The sequence below is a fragment of the Coenobita brevimanus genome, chromosome 56 (assembly GCF_032717465.1).
Source record: "Coenobita brevimanus isolate Jiangsu-jjx chromosome 56, ASM3271746v2, whole genome shotgun sequence".
Classification (NCBI taxonomy): Eukaryota; Metazoa; Arthropoda; class Malacostraca; order Decapoda; family Coenobitidae; genus Coenobita; species Coenobita brevimanus.
Window position 1 is genome coordinate 10,304,040 of NC_137009.1, and position 17,942 is coordinate 10,321,981.

Consider the following 17,942-nt stretch of genomic DNA (forward strand, 5'->3'; position numbering starts at 1 on the left):
CTCGGCTTCCCTACCTGTCTCCAATTCTTTCACTGTTCTTGTCTCCCTTTCTGACTCCTCTTCATCTTTTTCCTCTTTTTTTTTATCAGTGTTCCTTCTACCCGACCTCCTTTCCATTCAGTATGTTCTCGGTCTTACCTTACCTCACCTTCACCCCGTTAAGGCAGACATAAATGTACCCTTGTGTCGTCCCTGGCTCGTATTCCTGGTCTCTCCCCCTCTCCATCTACTGCCTTACCTACGCAGCATTCCCCCTCGTCCAAACAGCAATGCCATGGAGATTTTATCACCTGTTTCCACTCAGACTTGGTCTTGTCATATGGCAGTCGAATTCTTACAGAGCATCCTTAATTACCTTCAACGTACCTCATTCTTTCATGCCGTTTTAACTTCAGAAATACATTCTCATCCCGCTTAATTACTTTTACCCCTCCTGAACCTTCCCCTTTCCTTCTCCTGTTTTCCTCTCTTCCACTGTCCGGCCACCCTCCTCTCCATGACCACCGCATTCCCCCTGTCTTCCCCAATCCCTTCCGTTCTTGATCTACTGTACCTATGCCTCCTGGTTACTCTCGCACTAAATGCTGTAAACAACCACTGCATTCCACCTGGACTTAATTTTCTATTTCATTTGTTTTAGCGTTTCATTAGTGGAACGTCAGGGGAATCCGTGCCCATCATACAGAACTCCACTTTCTTATTTCCTCACGCATAATTCTCTTCTCTCTTTCTCTCCAAGAAACCTTTCTTCGGTCTTCCCAGTTCATATTCTGGTTTTATTTTCGTGGATCCCTTTCTTTATTTTACATCACTCCCCCTTGTCTGTTATTATGATCTCTTTTAATCTCTCTACTTGTTTTCCTATGCCTCTTCTACTCGTGTCTTTCTCCGTCAGTGGATCACTGTTAGCTCTGTAACTCTCCTATCTATTTTAATTTTAGACTTCACGTTACTTCATTTTCTCCCCCTTTCGATTCTTCTCCGTCGTGACTAAACTGCTGACATTCCCTGTGAGATGACTCAGCAGTTGGCACTATGAGCGTCTTATTAAAGCAGTTTCCTTTTTACTGAGATCCTCAGCTTTAACTCTGGATCACCTCCTCACTTCGAACTACACTCTTTTTCCCTCTCTTGCTTGGATCTGTCTTTTTGTTCATCTTGGATTTCTTTGATTTTCCGTTGGCCAGTGCTGGAAGAAAATTTTTAGTGATCACTTCCCTCTCAAACTCATTCTTGCCTTTTTCTGTCCCGCCCCTTGTCCACCCTGTTGGTAGTTACATTTTGATGACTGGGGGTTGTTTTCTTCTGTGCGGCCTTTCCCTCTTTCTTCTTTTTCCTCGCCACATGATATATTGTCCAACTTCCTCAATTGTTTTAGGTGCTGCCCTCGCTGCCATTCCCCGTGATACGCGACCATCCACTGCCAAGTGTGTTCCTTGGTGCACTTCTGCTTGTACAAGGACCCTCCATGTATATCGTTCCGCTTGGAAAAACTTTCGTCGGAAACGGACAGACTGTTTCCGTTCTCCTGACTGGCATGCAGCGATCCTGCACACATTTCTTAAACCTATTATATCTGGTCACCTTCCTCAAAATTACCATTGCAATGCCCTGACTAACTGTGTATGTAAACTTCTTGAATGGATGATCAATAATCGACCTGTATGGTACATTGAATCTCGTTGTCTTCTTCCCCTCCCCCCCCCAGTTCAGGTAGCACCAAGCACGTAACACCCTTGGTCGTCCCATCCAACTAGGATATTTTATCCATCCTGTTTTTTGACTCCTGCTAATCAGTCATTGCTGTCTTTTTCTTTTTCTTTTTTCTTTTTTCTTTTTACAAAATGCCTACGATACTGCTTGGAGAAATCATATTCTTCACTGTCATCATTGCCTTTGTCTTCATGGTAACATAGTTTTTTGTTCTAAAATTTCTTTCCCTTTGAACTTGTTACAGACCACTGGAAGCACACTTTTCATGTGTATTTCCCCATCATCAAAGTGTCCCCCAGGGCTGAGTCCTTAGTAAGTTATAAATTGCATCATCTCCTGTCTACCCTCCGTCAGTTTCGGCCTCCATATATCGACACTTTAGCATTTATGCTGCTAATTCAGGCATACCTCATCTCCAATCCACCATTATGTCATTGATGCTGTCTCAACATGGTCAATACTCATGGTTTTCTTTATTCTGTCCTGTGTAGGGACGTTTACTCACTCACGAACCATACCTCAACCTTCACTTTACTTGTATAACACCCCTCTTCCCTACTGCTCATCTACCACTTTTCTTTGCCTCATCTTTGAATCCCGACTAAATTGGAATGAAAATGTTTCGTCCGTTAAATTTTCTATTCTTAAACATCTTCACCAGTTGCAAACGCAGTCTCATCATTCATGGAGTGCTGATCGGGCAACACTTTTTCCTGGTCTCTCTACCCTTATTCTTTCTAAGCTCCACTATTGTTACAAAGAGTTTTCCTCTGCCTCCATTCGCACCCTTTCAAAACTTGATTACTCTAAACATATTGGCCTTTAGTTACCTATTGATGTTTTTCAGTCAAATCCCACTGCAAGCCTTTACGTCGACCCATGCACCCCACCCCACCTTATCGTCATTGCCTTCTCACCGTTAGGTTAAATACGCTATTGGTAACGTGTAATCCAGTACTACCTGTCCCATGGTCGTTTCGTCGGCGACTATTCTGGTAACCCACTGGACTAGGCTAGTGAGGAAGGTGGTTAGACACCAGCAACAGTATATCAGGGTTGGTGGAGCTCGTTAGCCTTGATTGGCAGTTCCCCTAGGAGAAGAAAAACTCTGAATCAAACCAGGATAGACCTTGTAAAGGATTCCACCTTGTCCAAAGGCTAGTGGTCAGTCTTCCCTTGACTTGGGACGTTTCGAGGGGATTGCATGCCCTCCCTGGAAAAACTTACATCTCACGTGTCTTACTTAGAAAAAGAGGGATCAGGGTCAGCGTGGACTTACTGAAACTGACCCAGTTATGTTATGGGGTCCCTCTTCAGTGCCACCCTGACGGAACTTTGGGGGCCCTGATATGCTGGCACCAATCATGATGGTTGCTAAGTAAAGCCTACAGGACCCCAAAGCTGGATGATGAAGGGAGGACCCCCTAGCCTTAGTCCTGTTATTGACGCGTGTCAGTTGTGTTGCCAGGGTTACTCCAACTGATGAGTGTACATTGCAGATGAGATTGAAACACTCCTTGAGCTTCATCTCACGTCTTGCCATATGTGTTCCAACTGCGATGAATGCTCTTGAAGAGAAGAAGCTATTCTACACTACACTTTGACTAATTTGTGGAACAATGCCCATTGCTAGATACACTATTGATCCTGGTTGACATCAGTGCAAGTACATGGCACTGACAGGGAAGGCTTCGAGGAATCTATGCACCTAGGTGCCTATGGCTCTGGAACCAGGAACCAAGACAGTTCTTACATTTCGATTTTGCAAAGTCCTGTTAATTGACCTTTTGGATTTTGCGAAGTCACGTTAATTGAGAACTGTTGAATCCTGGTCCCAGCGGCCAGATCTTTATTACTGGACTGTATTCCAGTACATGAAACGTTGCCATAGAGACTGACAATATCCTTGCACGATTTTTAGGAGCACTGAGTTCTTTACAACCGATCACAGACTTGTTGCTGTTCTAAAGCCACAACTCAAAACTTGAGATACTCAGGGATGATGTTTTTGAGTATGCAGTGGTAGTCTCAAACCATTTTGAAGTTCCTAGTATTGTCGAGGACCCTGTTGAAGAATGGGATACCTGTAAATTTGCAACCCTGGCGAGAGCTGATGAGTTCATTTGGCAGCATTTGAGATCAAGGAAAGGTTTTATCTTAGCAGGGACACTGGCCACAACTGAGATGAGTCATGGTCCCGACTGGCTGCTGATTGGACAGGCAGAAGTTTTGCTGAGAAGGGACAAGAAGTATGTCAGGGAAATCGCTGAGGAGGTGGAATGCTGTTTTTATGGAAATGACCTTCAACCTGCTTACTAAGCCCTTAAGAAGCTCCACACCAGACCCGCCTCTCAGGTTAACTCTGTATGGCCAGATGATGAATGACACGTGTCTGGGGGAAGCAAGAGTAGGGCTCGTTCGGCTGAGTACCTTGTTCAGCTTTGGGTGAACCTTCCAGTGATGAGCTTATATAGACTGGTGGACAATCAATGGCTGCTCTCCTACCAGTTGATGATACTGTGCCTTCTCTCGAGAGAGTCAAGAAGGCAGTGGATAGGTTGAAAAGTTGTGTAGCAAATGGTGTTTGTGGCATCCTGGCAAAACTGATGAAAGTTGTGGGTTAGGCCATAATCAGGGCATTATTTTATGTTACAGAACCCATTTGGCGGACTAGTATCATTCTTTCTGACTGAGCAAGGGATTTGGTTACTCCTGCCTAGAAAGGGAAAGGAAACCATTGCAACTGTAGTAACTACCATGATATTACAGTCCTCAGTGTACTGGGCAAGGTTCTTGCCCCCATTCCCCTGATGTGTATCCAGGACCATTTACTAAAGTTTAGTTGACTGCATTTTAGCTTCTCAAGTTGTCATGGAACACCACCTTGAGTATTGACAAGGTCTGCTTGTACTCTATGTAGATCTCAAGAAGGTGTCTTATGCCGTTTATTGGGAGGCATTACGCGATATCTTGTGACTCCGTGGGATCCCAGCAGAAATACTCTGAGTGACTGCTGGCCTGTATTCGAACATTACTGTAAAGTGCAGAGGAGGAACATTCGACTTCGCAGTAAATACTGGAGTAAGACAGTTATGTAACTTTGCTCCCACGCTTCTCAACACGCGAGTGGATTGGATACTTGGCCTAGCTGTGAATCAAAGTCATTGTGAAGTATCAATTGGCAATCTCAGAGTTACTGACATTGACTTTGCTGATGACTGAGTTATCCTATCAGAGTGGCTGGAGATACCTCTATGCTCCCAAGGAATTTCAAGAGAAGTCAAAGCAATTGAGATTAAAGGTCTCTTAGGCAAACATCAAGGTCCAGACATTTTATTGTTTGTTAGATGAAGCATTTAAGTCTGTCCAAGCTTGTGGTGAGAATATAGAGGTCTTGGAAAGTTTTGCATATCTTTGTAGTGTGGTAAATAACAATAGTAGGTCAGACGATGAGATTTCTTGTTGCATCAGTTTGGCATATGTAGTTATGAATTCATTCCACTCAGGTATTTGATAGAACTGTTATTTGCGTAGTGGGACGAAAATTTGCATCTTCAAGACATTGGTGTTCCCTGTCTTACTCTATGGATACGAGACGTGGGCACTAAACAGTGACTTGAACTGGTGAATTGGCTCCTTTAGTTTTAAGTGACTTTGCAGTTCGGTATGATCGGGTACGTATTGAGTGACTACTCCGTGAGACTGATGAATTGAGTCCCGTTACCCACATAATACGTCAGTGCCATCTTCAGTTATATGGGCTGGTGGCCCGTTTCCTGAGGCGGACGCTGCCTTCAAGGTGAACCTCTGAGAGAGTTTACCTTGGGTGGAGGAGATCAAGGGGAAGGCCACGGAGCAGGTTGACTACTGAAGTCAAGAGATATTTAAAAGGGGAAGACTTGCTGGTTGGAGGGTTGAACAAAAGGACCCTTGCGGGTGGAGTCAGTGATTGAGCGAGGGTCTGCACCCCACGGAGTTTTCCCCCTTCCCCATCCCCCCATGGTGAAAAAAAAAAAAAAAAATACAGTATTAAACCCTCAATTTTTCCTTGGCACACCTCGACCCACCTCAGTCATTGCTGGGAGACTATCCTTGTTCGTCATCGCTTGGTCATACCCACTTCACTCACGGTCATTTAATGAGCCCTGACCTTCAGCCTCTCCGTTCACATTGTAATTGTCCCATGTCTATTTGTTACTTTTTCTTGATTGCTCGACTGCACTCGGACACCGTATCACAGCTTTTCACTTCCTCTTCTCACTTTTTCGGCCCCCACTGATTACTGAATTTATCGATGACTCTCCCACCGTTTCTCGTTCCATTATTAGCACTTGCCTTTCTGCTCGTCACATTTTGCACTTGAATTATTTCCTCCTTCCCTTCATCCTTCTTCTTTGTTGCCATACAGCCATGTTATGGTAGGATGATACTTCTTCAGTGTTCCTTCCTTCCTTCTTTCCCTTTTTATGCAAGCGAGAGTAGTCTGTTATATTGAGTAGTCTACTATAATATCTTGTTTGCGCGTTTAGCTTTTTTTTTTTTTCAATGAGTGATTATGCTAAATTACCTTTTTTGCCACTTATTACTGTATATGTCTCAGAATGGTATTACTTTAAATCGAGAATAGCTGCATCGTGATAAAGAGACACAATTATTAGGAGAAAAATATAACTGTCAACCTATTCTGATAGGCAAAATTAAAATAGTACCCTTGAATATTTGCCAGACATACTATCCCAAATGACAATATCCAGAGAAAAAAAGACATCCTACATTGAATATATTTCTCTAACAAAGGTGTCCCCTACATCAAAGATATAATCAGGTGGTATGAGGAATTAAGCAAACAAATGCCGTATTACTAAAAGTGGATGATTTATTTGCTGTCTGTGTCTAGCATGATTGTTCAGGTGTTCAAAGTGTACTATTTTATAAGTGATTTTTTTTTTTTCATTACTTGCATACTGTGGGCATCCATTGATAATTTACTATTCTAAATTATTTCGGACACGAATTAAGCTCTACAAAGTGACACGGTTGCAGTGCATGCCAGCCGCCCTCTTGTGCAGAAAGGTCTTCTGTATATCATATACAGCAAAGCATTGAGTTGGTGAAAAAGTATTATCCAGTGCTTTTTATAGGGAACATAACCATTATGTCTTCTTATACAAAGCTAGCTGAAAAGGGACTGGAATTGCGTAGTTATCTGAAAAGGGACTGGAGTTGCGTGCTTATAACTGATGCAAAAACAAAACAAAATAGTTCGTTATTAAGTGCATGTTTAATTCTCTACCTACTCTTTCAATTTAAAATGTTAAATTGCAGGACCTGAGTGGTCAGATTTTCTTTTCTTTAGATATTCTGTGAAAATAATGTTAGTCTGAGTTACGGCTGTTGCAGAATAATATCATGTAGGCTACACATTCATTCATTCATTGCCAGACGCCATGTATCCCAAACGGGGTGGCCAAGGGCTTAGAGTTAATTGTTTTACAGGGAGGGGCACTAATCCTCCACCAACCCCACTTGTCACGTAGGGATGCCAACAGCATCTGGTGTTCCCAGGCGGTCACCCATCCAAGTACTAACCAGACACAACGTTGCTTAACTTCGCTGATCGGACGGGAAGCGGTGTACTCAACGTGGTATAGCCGTTGGCACTTTCATTTACTTGTTCAAGTTACTCAACTATTTGTTGGGTTAGGTCACTTTGACATAGACGGTCAACCTGAACAGTTTTTAATCATTTTGTTGTATACCGAACCTGGTGGATGTGTTGAGGATAAGGCAAGGATGAAGGAATTTGATTTTGAGAACAATGTCAAGATCACAGGGCAAGGTCAAAGTTCGAGACATTTGTCTGTGTGTTAACAAAATAACTAAAACAATTTTTATCTGAGATGGTACAAACTTGGTGGAAGGGGTCAGTAAAAACAAGATTTTTTTTTTTTTTAGAACAGAAGGTTAGGTCACGTACACAGGTCAACTAGTTGTTGTTAAAATGGTGATTTCACGTAAAATGGATATTTACAAATTATTTACATTATTCATGAGTGCAGTAGCAGTATTACTGGTGCATGTATAAACATTTAATTAATTATCAAATCTTGCCACATAAGATTTCGATTTGATGTAGTGAGCAGACAATATATAACCCTGTGGTTCACAAGCATAAAGGAAGTGTACGTAACTAACTCTTCCTGCTCAGGCTCATTACTTCCGTTAATTTTGTAAGACATGATGGCTTACAAACAGGTCGTTTATAAAATGAAATTATATTTTTCTACCGATTCTGATATAATCATGACATTAATACTTCATTAAGATGAGAGTTATATTTTCATTTACTGTAAGAACTAACAAGCAGATAAATTTTGGTTCATGGCATACCTAACTTTTACTTTTCTTTCATTATATAGCTATAATTTTCAGCACTTTTCAGCTTCCATTCTGTCATGGGATTACCGAGTCATCTGGCAGCTGCATTAATGATTGGTCTACTTATCGTCAAATCATCAGGGATGCGACGTCTCTCAGCTACTGTGGCTGCAGAGGTGGGTACATTTGGAAACATAGGAGCCATCCAGACATCAACTGTAATGAACCATCTTGCTGAACACTACACACAAAAGTGTCTCAGAGCTGTGATATTGCCTGAAGAAGGTAATAAATTAAACCCTTGGTCAAATAATGGAACAAGTACATATCCAGAAAATACACTACATTCCCGAAAAGTCAGCTCTTACACAAAAAATTCAATGGGAAATATAATTGTGGACCAAGCAAAAACAAATGTGAAAATTACCCTCAGTCAGAGTGTTTCTCACCAAAATCATAAAACACTGAAATACATCAAGAAATATACAGCCCAAGTGAATCTGTATTCCTGCATAACTTACATGATGCTAGAACCACCCAACTCCCAACTGCTGGCTTTATTAACAGATACTTCCTCCAACAAGCTAACACAATACTTCCTCGTCCACGCCAAAGACACCGTTGAGGCTGAACGCTTCCTCATGTATCAACGCCTGGGGAAAGAGCAAAACATGGCAGTCATCATCCCACAGACGAATCAAAACAGTACCTACTGGCGTGTATTAATCCGCCAGCTCTTGCACCCTTCAGGCTTCCCGAAGATTCTCAATGTAAACAAATGGTCCAGTGACACAGGCCTTGAAAATACCAACGACATATTCCCAGACCAGATGGGTAATTTCTACGGAACCAAACTGGTATGTTCCGCTTTGCAATACAGGCCATATGTGGACTATGAGGTTGTTGAAGGATCCAGGGTGGTGATACCTAAACCATCCATTGACATCAACATTCTGGATGCAATCGCTTACAAACTCAACTTCACCTACGACATCGTCATGCCCGCTGAAAGTGAATGGGGTGTTCTCAAAGATGATGTGAGTATTGGGAAGTCTCTCTCTCTCTCTCCCTCTCTGGATTTGTGTGTGTGTGTGTGTGTGTGTGTGTGTGTGTGTGTGTGTGTGTGTGTGTGTGTGTGTGTGTGTGTGTGTGTGTGTGTGTGTGTGTGTGTGTGTGTGTGTGTGTGTGTGTGCATGCATGTATGTGTGTGTGGGGGGAGAGGGGTGCAAGAATCTTCCTTTTCATTATTTTTTTCTGATTACTGTTTTGAAATGTAAACTTTATCATTAAGTTTTCCTGTTTAATATAATCCATTTCTTGAATTTTAACATTGTATCTTTTTTATCACATTTCGGTCTACATCGTTCAATTCTAGGATAAACTGTTGTCTGTACTTTTAATACTGACTTGCTGTAACTACGGTGGTCTAATGACAAGAAAAAAAAATCGATATGCTCATAAATTCATACATAATAATTTTATGGTTTGGGGTTTACTCTTCAGTACTTTTACAGTTCGTCTCCCACGTGAAGGGCCTTTTGTATACTCTGTACGTGTAGTTTTTGAAGAGGTAGTTACATCACACAGCATGTAGTCAAGTTCAGTGATTCATCATTAAAGAAAATATTCAAAACAAGAGCAACTAGTCTGGAGGAATTTCACTGACCCTCGTTCCGAGACATATACAAAGTTTTATTGCATTTTTGATACATTGAACCCTACTAATGAAATAAGAAAGTGCACCCAGTTGGCACACTTGAACATTTTGTTATATGGGCCGAAATCCAAAATGGCCACCCGAAAAAATGACATATTACAATATTTGATAACTATTGTCATTAGTTTGACTAATATTACATTATTTAGTTGCAGAATTATTTCAAGAAATTCTAGGAGTAACAAAGTATATTATAAATGTGTAAATTGTGAAAAGAAAAACTGCTCAATTAATTATAATTGTTTAAAAAAGGCACAAAATGTGATTACCGTACCCTGTTAGACTATCACCAGGTATAACCACACTATTTCATCTTCTTAACAAACCATACAGTGAAAGGATGGACAATTAGGTCTTTCTGTCAGTAAACATTTTTAAATTTTTAATAGGTCATTTTTAAACCATAATCTTTTTCACAACTAAAATGTTCATATCCCTTATATCAGAATGTTAGACCAATTATGCCCTTCAAAATTGATCAAAATGCTTTACATCAAGAATATATGTTGCTTATAAATATTAAGACACTGATAAACTAAACACATTTATAATTAATATATTTAGTGTCCGTCATTTCCATGTCTGTACTTTCCTCCATACTTTCCTCTTCTTCAACTGACATTCTTGATTTACACTGAGGATTGTGGCAGTCAGTTCCATTGCAAGCACAAAACAGTGAGCAAGAAAGTTGTGCTGCAGCACAACTGCAACGGGCAGATGAACATGGGGTGTGGGAATGACACCTACACTTGATTAGTTTTAGGATATCAAGTGGTGCAGGAGAAACATCAGGTGGCAAGCCAATTGGAACCAACATGTTTGAATCAGGATCCTTGGTCCACTCATAATGAAGGGGGTTCATTTCTGGTGGCTTTGGATCAAGGGAGTTTCTCCAAATTGCTGCCTGTAAATAGGCTCTGCAAACATGTTCTTCAAATGCTTCTGTTGTTGGTGGCAAAGCTTTTAGCTCTGGTGCTGTGGTGAGCCAAAGAGTGCCCATCTTTGATTGCCACACAGTATATCTTAAAGATGTCATGTTGTTTTCATTTGGAAATCCGTAACATGCTGCAATGAATTTTGTGACATCAGCAGTAACATCAGTCAGCCCTTCTTGTTGGCATCATAATCTAGTAAGTGTCTTCCCACTCTTTATTGCCTTTAACAATGCTCCTTTTACCAATACCCCATAAATATGAAACACTGTCACATCCTGTAAGAACACGGACAGGTAACAGACTGTTGAGAACATCTTGATTGTGCTCAACTGTTGCTTTGATGTCTGCACTTGATCGTGATGGGCTTGTTCCAATCATTACCATATTGCAGGCAAGATTATCTTGCTTACAGAAGTGGCATAGCAGGACAAATATGTCTGTGTCATCAGCAACAGTTCTAATGCTGTGTCTTCCTGACCTTGCCAAATGGACAGCTTGCCGCACCACAATAACATCAGCTTCCTCATGTGTAGTGCGCAAGTCAGGCCTGCTTTTTCTGAGTCCATTGGTTCCTTACCTGTAATCACAAGGTGTTTGCCATTGTGTGGCAGTAGATCAGTGTGCTCACACAGATACTCACAAATGAGATTAATCACCTGGGATTTATTGTGTGTAAAAGATAAACATACCTTCTATGGTAGCAGAGGTGTTGCCAATGGCAGTCTGTGGCATCTACTTGCTTCCTTCCTAGCTCTAGCTGCTCGTGTTGCCTCTTTTATGTTTCCACTGTGATATCTGTCAAAGACCAGATGTGTGTTTGCTACTAAAAGACAATGACATATGTACTGCACAAACTTTAGTATATAATCTTCTATGACACCTTTGCTTGGCCATTTGACAACCCAGAGACTTGCACACCCATCAAGTATTATAGCATCAGCTGGGACCATTCTGCGATCAGATACTTCCACTTGGATTTTGGCTTTCAGGGTGGCTTTAGAAGGTGGCAGTCTCATATCACCTGTCTTTTCCTGGAATATTGAAGGTGGAAATGCAGCCAACTCATAACAGAGAACATCTCTCATGTTGATGTTCCTAGAGGTTTGGAGACAAAGCACTCTTGAATAGATCAATGTGGTATCATACACAGATATATTGTCCACTTTAATTTTTTTTCTTGAAGCTGACATGAGCACAACTGGTTTTGTGAGTGGCTTGTGAAAACTCTGTGGCCATCCTTCCTCAAATGTTTTCATCATAGCTGCTCCCAATTCAACAGCCCTGTCAACATTGACATGCTCTGCACGTATCCTACCTGTAACCACATTAATAAGTCCAGGTGGATGGCACTCTCCTTTTAGTGGATCTATGCAGCTTCAAAGCTTCTCCAGAATTTTTTGCTCTGTCTCCTTCATCGGTTTGTATCCTTGAAGGACCTTCTTCCTTATGGGTCATGACTGTGGATTGCGCGTTTCCATCAAGCATGGAGACAACATTTTTTTTTCAGTTGAGCACAGATATGTAGTCCAAGAGCCCAACTTTTCAGTGCTGCTGGTTGATGGGTTATTCCAATAATTCCTCCTAGACTATGGCCATAACGTATGAAAGTTGTCTCAATGTACTAGTGGGACCAGATGCTATTCCAGATGCCTGGTTGATGTTGCAATGCATGACCTCCGTCCATGAAGTCTTGAAGCACTTCATCAGGCAGTTTGCTCATAGAATGAAAGTCATTCAAGGCATACCTTGCATAATTGGCATGACCACTAGCAAAGAAATAAGGAAGCATCTCTTTGATGACAAGCAAAAAATGACAAACTTAAAAATCGTTAAAATGAAATGTTATAATGTGTAGTTTACAGGTGATCATTTTGTTTAGTGCATGTTCTGATAGGAAAAGTTAACATTATTATTGTATGAAGAAAATTAAAAACTGAAAAAGATAGCTAAACATGTTTTATTAGCATCATCATTCATGCAGGCGGCCATATTGGATTTAGGCCTCCATTTTGAAACGCTCAAGTGTGCCACCTGGGTGCACTTTTTTATTTTGATGGTTACATCCCAAAGTATCAGAAAATGCAATAAAACTTTGTATATGTCTCAGAACGAGGTTCACCCGAAAATGACCATTCTGCCACCAGACTAAACTCGCATCGACAAGTTACTCGTATCTTTCATCCGACGTCTTGTGTTTGAAAAATTAATTACCGTATGAAAGAACATAAGTCAAGGGTGACAGGAATGGAAAGGAGTTATCTGAAAGGAGCATGTGAAGACATACGTAGAGAAAGAGAAGCAAATGACAAGGTGCAGGAGCACTGTGGTGTTGATGTGGATGTGCTGGAAAACATTAAACGTATCTTGAGATAGTTTTGCCATTTAGAGAGAATACAATGTTTGTCACTGATGGAGAGGGGAAGTGAAGACCGAGGATGAGGTAGTGGGATGGGATGGAAAGTAATAGGACTCAGGAGTTGGAGGTTGAAGAGAAGGCAGAATGATGACTTGGTTAAGGATGACATGAAGGTGAATCATTTCTGGCCATTCCTTACGGGATTAGACGTCTGGCTGTAGCTAGATAAATTGATGAAAGAATATTTAGTGCCACCTCATCATAATAATTATACAAACTGTGATGAAATGTAACAGCGTAAATGTGCAGTACCATCCATTGCACCATGCGAAGAGAGTGGTTGACACTTTAGAAAATATTCAAGTAACCGAGTTAGCATAAAGTATATCAGTATTCATGCTAAGTTTGAGAAAGAGGATAAAATTTCGAAATGCGTTCGGTATAGTACCACGTTTTTGTCAGGCAACCTTGTGTGTGTGTGTGTGTGTGTGTGTGTGTGTGTGTGTGTGTGTGTGTGTGTGTGTGCTTTCAATCAAAAACTAAACTAGAAATAATGGCAAGTCCTGTTTTTCCTTGTATTTCTTTTACATAATGTCAGTAAAGACAGGTGTGTTTCATGGCATTGTACAGGACATGCTGAAGCAATAATGTGGCTTACTTGTACGGTTTCTGGTTATTTATTAATTTGTCCTGCATAATTTACCTCCACGCATACAGTGATGAGCATTAACTCAAACGTGTACCTTTATATTCGGGTGAATGTTTACTAAATATCACAGCAGCTGCATCATACATAAGCTGCACCAAACAAACTTTAGCTCCAGCAAACATTAACGGCAACAAACGAGCATTAGTTGCATCAAACTCTACCTGCACCAAAAATTAGCTGCACCAAATTAATGCATATCAGCTGCAGCATATATTAAATGCATCAAACATTAGTTGCACCAAACAAACATTACCTGCACCAGACATTATCCTCAATAAACATTATGCCTGATGTTGAGTTCAGGTAAACCAACCCTTCCTTGTACTTTGGTCATGCAGCAAGAACAAGCAAAGTCAGTGAATCCCATTTTTTCTTCCTTCCGTTACTCGTCCAAAAGAGTAGCTGGTTTCGGAACATAGATGACACTGAGTCTGGATAAATCATATGTCTTGCTTAATCATCTAACGATAAAATCCTATCGTTCAGAACTGGTCTCCTTTCTTAATCTCAAGGGCAGTTGAACAGTCATAGGTGATGTCGATTTCGGACGAGCCACCTTCTCTTTGTGCCTGGTCATGGCACAGGAACGAGCAAATTCACTGGATCCTATCTGGGTTATTGGTGAAGTTCTGTCTTCGTCAACCACTCAAAAATTATTACAAGATGCTGAAGGTTTGTCTCTTTGATTAAAGTTACGGCCGTAAGTCCTGAACCAGGCTCTTCATTTTCGAGGCATATCGATCAACATTATGTGACCATGAATTTAAAACCATGAAGCAGGAGCAAACCATGTCGGTAAACCCTATTATTCTCAGTCTGTATGCTTTCTTCTCTCATTATACTGGTCTCCAAACTGTCTCTCATCAAAGTCACTTCCATTAGTCTGGCCATTATTCAGAGCGACCCAGTTCACCAGATCATGTCTTTCATCTCTCATTTTTGGAGCCTGCTTTCCATTTCATTGTTTAAGTTCTAAGTACGCGGCAATAAATTCCGGTTCAATCTTGCCTCCCATTAAGAATGGTCACTGGAGTCATGGGTAATGGTGAAACCCAAATTCTTGTGCTTGGCATGATACCAGCGAATTCACCATACTTCTTTCGCCTTACCATGACCCAGGTTTTCGTAATTTGTTGGCATACTGCACGTAGCTCAGTTGTCGAAGACAACAATACGCTTTTCCATTGCACTTCTTGGTGACCAGCAATATATTTCAGTATTAATCTGTTGTTACAAATCAGCACTCGAAAAAAAGAAAAAGCACTTTTTGAGCAAAAATAATATAAAAAATTGTAGATCCCATCGTGCTCTACCTGCCTTGTGCATTCCCAGGGCCACTGGACTGGGATAATGGGCGACGTTGAGTTTGGCCGAGCCAACTTCTCCTTAGGCCTAGTCATGACACAGGAGCGAGCCAATTCACTGGATTCAACCACAATGTATTTCATGGACGCCCTCACCTTCATCACAGCCAAAAGTCCCCCGAGTGCGCCCTGGAAAAAGCTCATCACTCCTTTCCAGCGTGAGTTAAAGTAGGATATTCCAACATAACCAATATGGCGGGTTATGCCCCGACTCGTATTCCTTCTGGAATTCATGACCTCTCCAGCTGTTTCATCCTCTGTCCTTTTCCATCCTTAAGACTCAACAGCAAGTTTCACAGTACTTTGGTGCTCTCCTCGTCAGTCACGTGAGTCAAAGAAAGCAGTTCAATCTCAACATGAGGCAAAATCAGTATTTCTAACATGAGTCTGACTAGGCCATTTCAACCCAATGACAGCATAAGTCAGAGAATTCCTGTGTAAGTCATAGTAGCACTTTTCATGCACGTCAGTGTAAGATTTTCCAACGTAAATAAATAAAGGAAATTCCAGTGTAATTCAGTGTCAGATTTAAGACTATCTATCTATCTATCTATCTATCTATTGCCAGACGCCTCAATCCCGTTTGGGGTGGCCACAAACAAATCGCCTCCAAGTCGCCTTGTCCCTCGCCATTTCACTGCCCTGCTCCCAACTCACACCCCCCTCTCTCATATACCTCACCACCCCATCCCTCCATCTCATCCTCGGCCTCCCCCTCCCTCTTCCCCCCTCCACCTCACTCACATACACTCTCTTCGTCAGTCTTTCACCCTCCATCCTCTTCACATGGCCAAACCACCTCAGTGTGTTCCTCATAACGCTTTCTATCACATCCACATCCACAACACAATGCTCCTTTATGTCCTCATTCGTCAGCCTGTCTCTCCATGTGACTCCACAGGCTCCTCTTAAATAACTCATTTCCACTGCTCTCACTCTTGACTTGTGTCCTTCCAAGAACGTCCATGCTTCACTTCCGTACGTTAGAGTTGGTATCACAATACTGTCATGTAGTAACTTTTTCACTTCCATGCTCACTTCCCTGTTTCTTATCACTGCTTTCAAAGAACCAGCAACCTTTCTTCCCCGCTGTACCCTTTCAAGCACTTCACCCTCCTAACCTCCATCCTTACTCATCACACTACCCAGGTACTTAAACGTACTCACATTTTCCAATTCCTCACCATCCAACCTCGCTGTACATTCACTGACTTCACCTCCCTCAAAGACCGTCACTTTACCCTTCCCTACATTCACCTTTAGATTTCGTTTCTTACACACTCTCCCAAACTCATCCACCAAGCCTTGCAGCTCCCCTTCGTCTTCACTCAACAACACAGTATCATCTGCAAACAACAGTACAGGGAGTTTCCAAACACTATCCTCTCTCACCAGGGCCACTCCAACATCCACTAGCCTACCTTGTACCTCTTTTATTACCCCATCCATGTACAGATTGAACAACCATAGAGACATGACACATCCCTGTTTCAACCCAACTTTCAAGGAGAAAAATTCACTTAGTTCACCATCCACACGTACTGCAGCCTTCGCACCATCATACATACTCTTCACAGCATTCAACAACTTCCCATCTACTCCATATATTCTTAACAGTTTTCCACAATCCTTGTCTATCCACTCTGTCATATGCTTTCTCCAAATCCATGAAAGCCGCATACAACTTCTTTCCCTTCTCTAAAAACTTTTCCACTAATGATCTAAGAATGAATATCTGATCTACACGGCCTCTTCCCTTCCTAAAGCCTCCCTGTTCTTCTCCAACTAATTTCTCTGTTCTTTCTCTAACTCTGTCAATAAGTATCCTACCATACACTTTTCCTATTATACTAAGAAGACAAATGCCCCTATGATTACCACACACTTCTTTTTCCCCTTTTCCTTTGTACAAGGGAATAATTATACCTGACTTCCAATCCTCCGGGACTCTACCTTCCTCCCAGGCCAATCTGCACATCTTCCACATCCATTCTACTACTATCTCTCCCCCATGCTTCAGCATTTCACCACACACTCCATCAGTTCCTGGGGCTTTCCCTGATTTAACTTTCTTCATTGCTTCCACAACTTCTATGCTACTAATTTCTTCCTGTCTTTTCACCTCCCTCCTTTTCCCAGCCATTCCCCAGACACTTATACTCTCATTACTTCCATCCTCTATGTTCAACAATTCCTTAAAGTGTTCTCTCCATCTGATCACTTTTTCTCCCTTCTCCACTAGTAATCTACCATTTTTATCTTTCCCTCCCCTGCTAACTTCACTTCCACCCTGTCTTACTCTTTTCACCTCTTTCCAGAACATTTTCTTACAGTCCCTCCACTTTACACTCAAATTCCTTCCAAATTCCTCATCCACTCTCTTCTTACTCTCTCTTACTAATCTTTTCACCTCTCTCTTTCTCTCTACATATAACTCTCTCTTCCTCCTCTCAACTTCTTCCACGCCTCTATTTCTCATCCATTCATTGTATGCTTTCTTCTTTTGTGCCACAGCCTGTCTCAACTCTTCAGTCCACCACGCTGTTCCTTACACCCCCCTCCGTCTTCTCTTCCTTCCACACACCACATCACATGCTGCACATATTTCTTCTGTAAATATCCTACACACACCTTCCACGTCTCCCATCTGCTCCAATTCATATTTGCCCAATCGTTCCTTCACTTCTCTCTTACATTCTACCTTTTTCTCATCCTCTTGTAACCTTTCCACTCTCCTTGCAACTACTCCTTCCTCTCGTCTTTCCCTTCT

The 17,942-nt window shown here is 41.6% G+C and overlaps 1 protein-coding gene and 1 non-coding gene across 2 annotated transcripts in view; one reads left to right on the forward strand and one right to left on the reverse strand.

Moving 5' to 3' along the window:
* Positions 1-7,253: 7,253 nt before the first annotated feature.
* LOC145401848 (5S ribosomal RNA) lies at positions 7,254-7,372 on the reverse strand. The gene has a single exon (XR_013897688.1). It is a non-coding gene; the product is annotated as a 5S ribosomal RNA (ribosomal RNA).
* Positions 7,373-8,615: 1,243 nt separating this feature from the next.
* Positions 8,616-17,942, forward strand: part of LOC145401637 (glutamate receptor ionotropic, delta-2-like) — a 28,423-nt gene continuing 19,096 nt past the window's right edge. Inside the window, exons 1-2 of the mRNA XM_080273830.1 lie at positions 8,616-9,128; positions 15,141-15,330. Coding sequence (XP_080129956.1) covers positions 8,616-9,128; positions 15,141-15,330 — 703 coding nt within the window. The remainder of the gene's footprint in view (positions 9,129-15,140; positions 15,331-17,942) is intronic.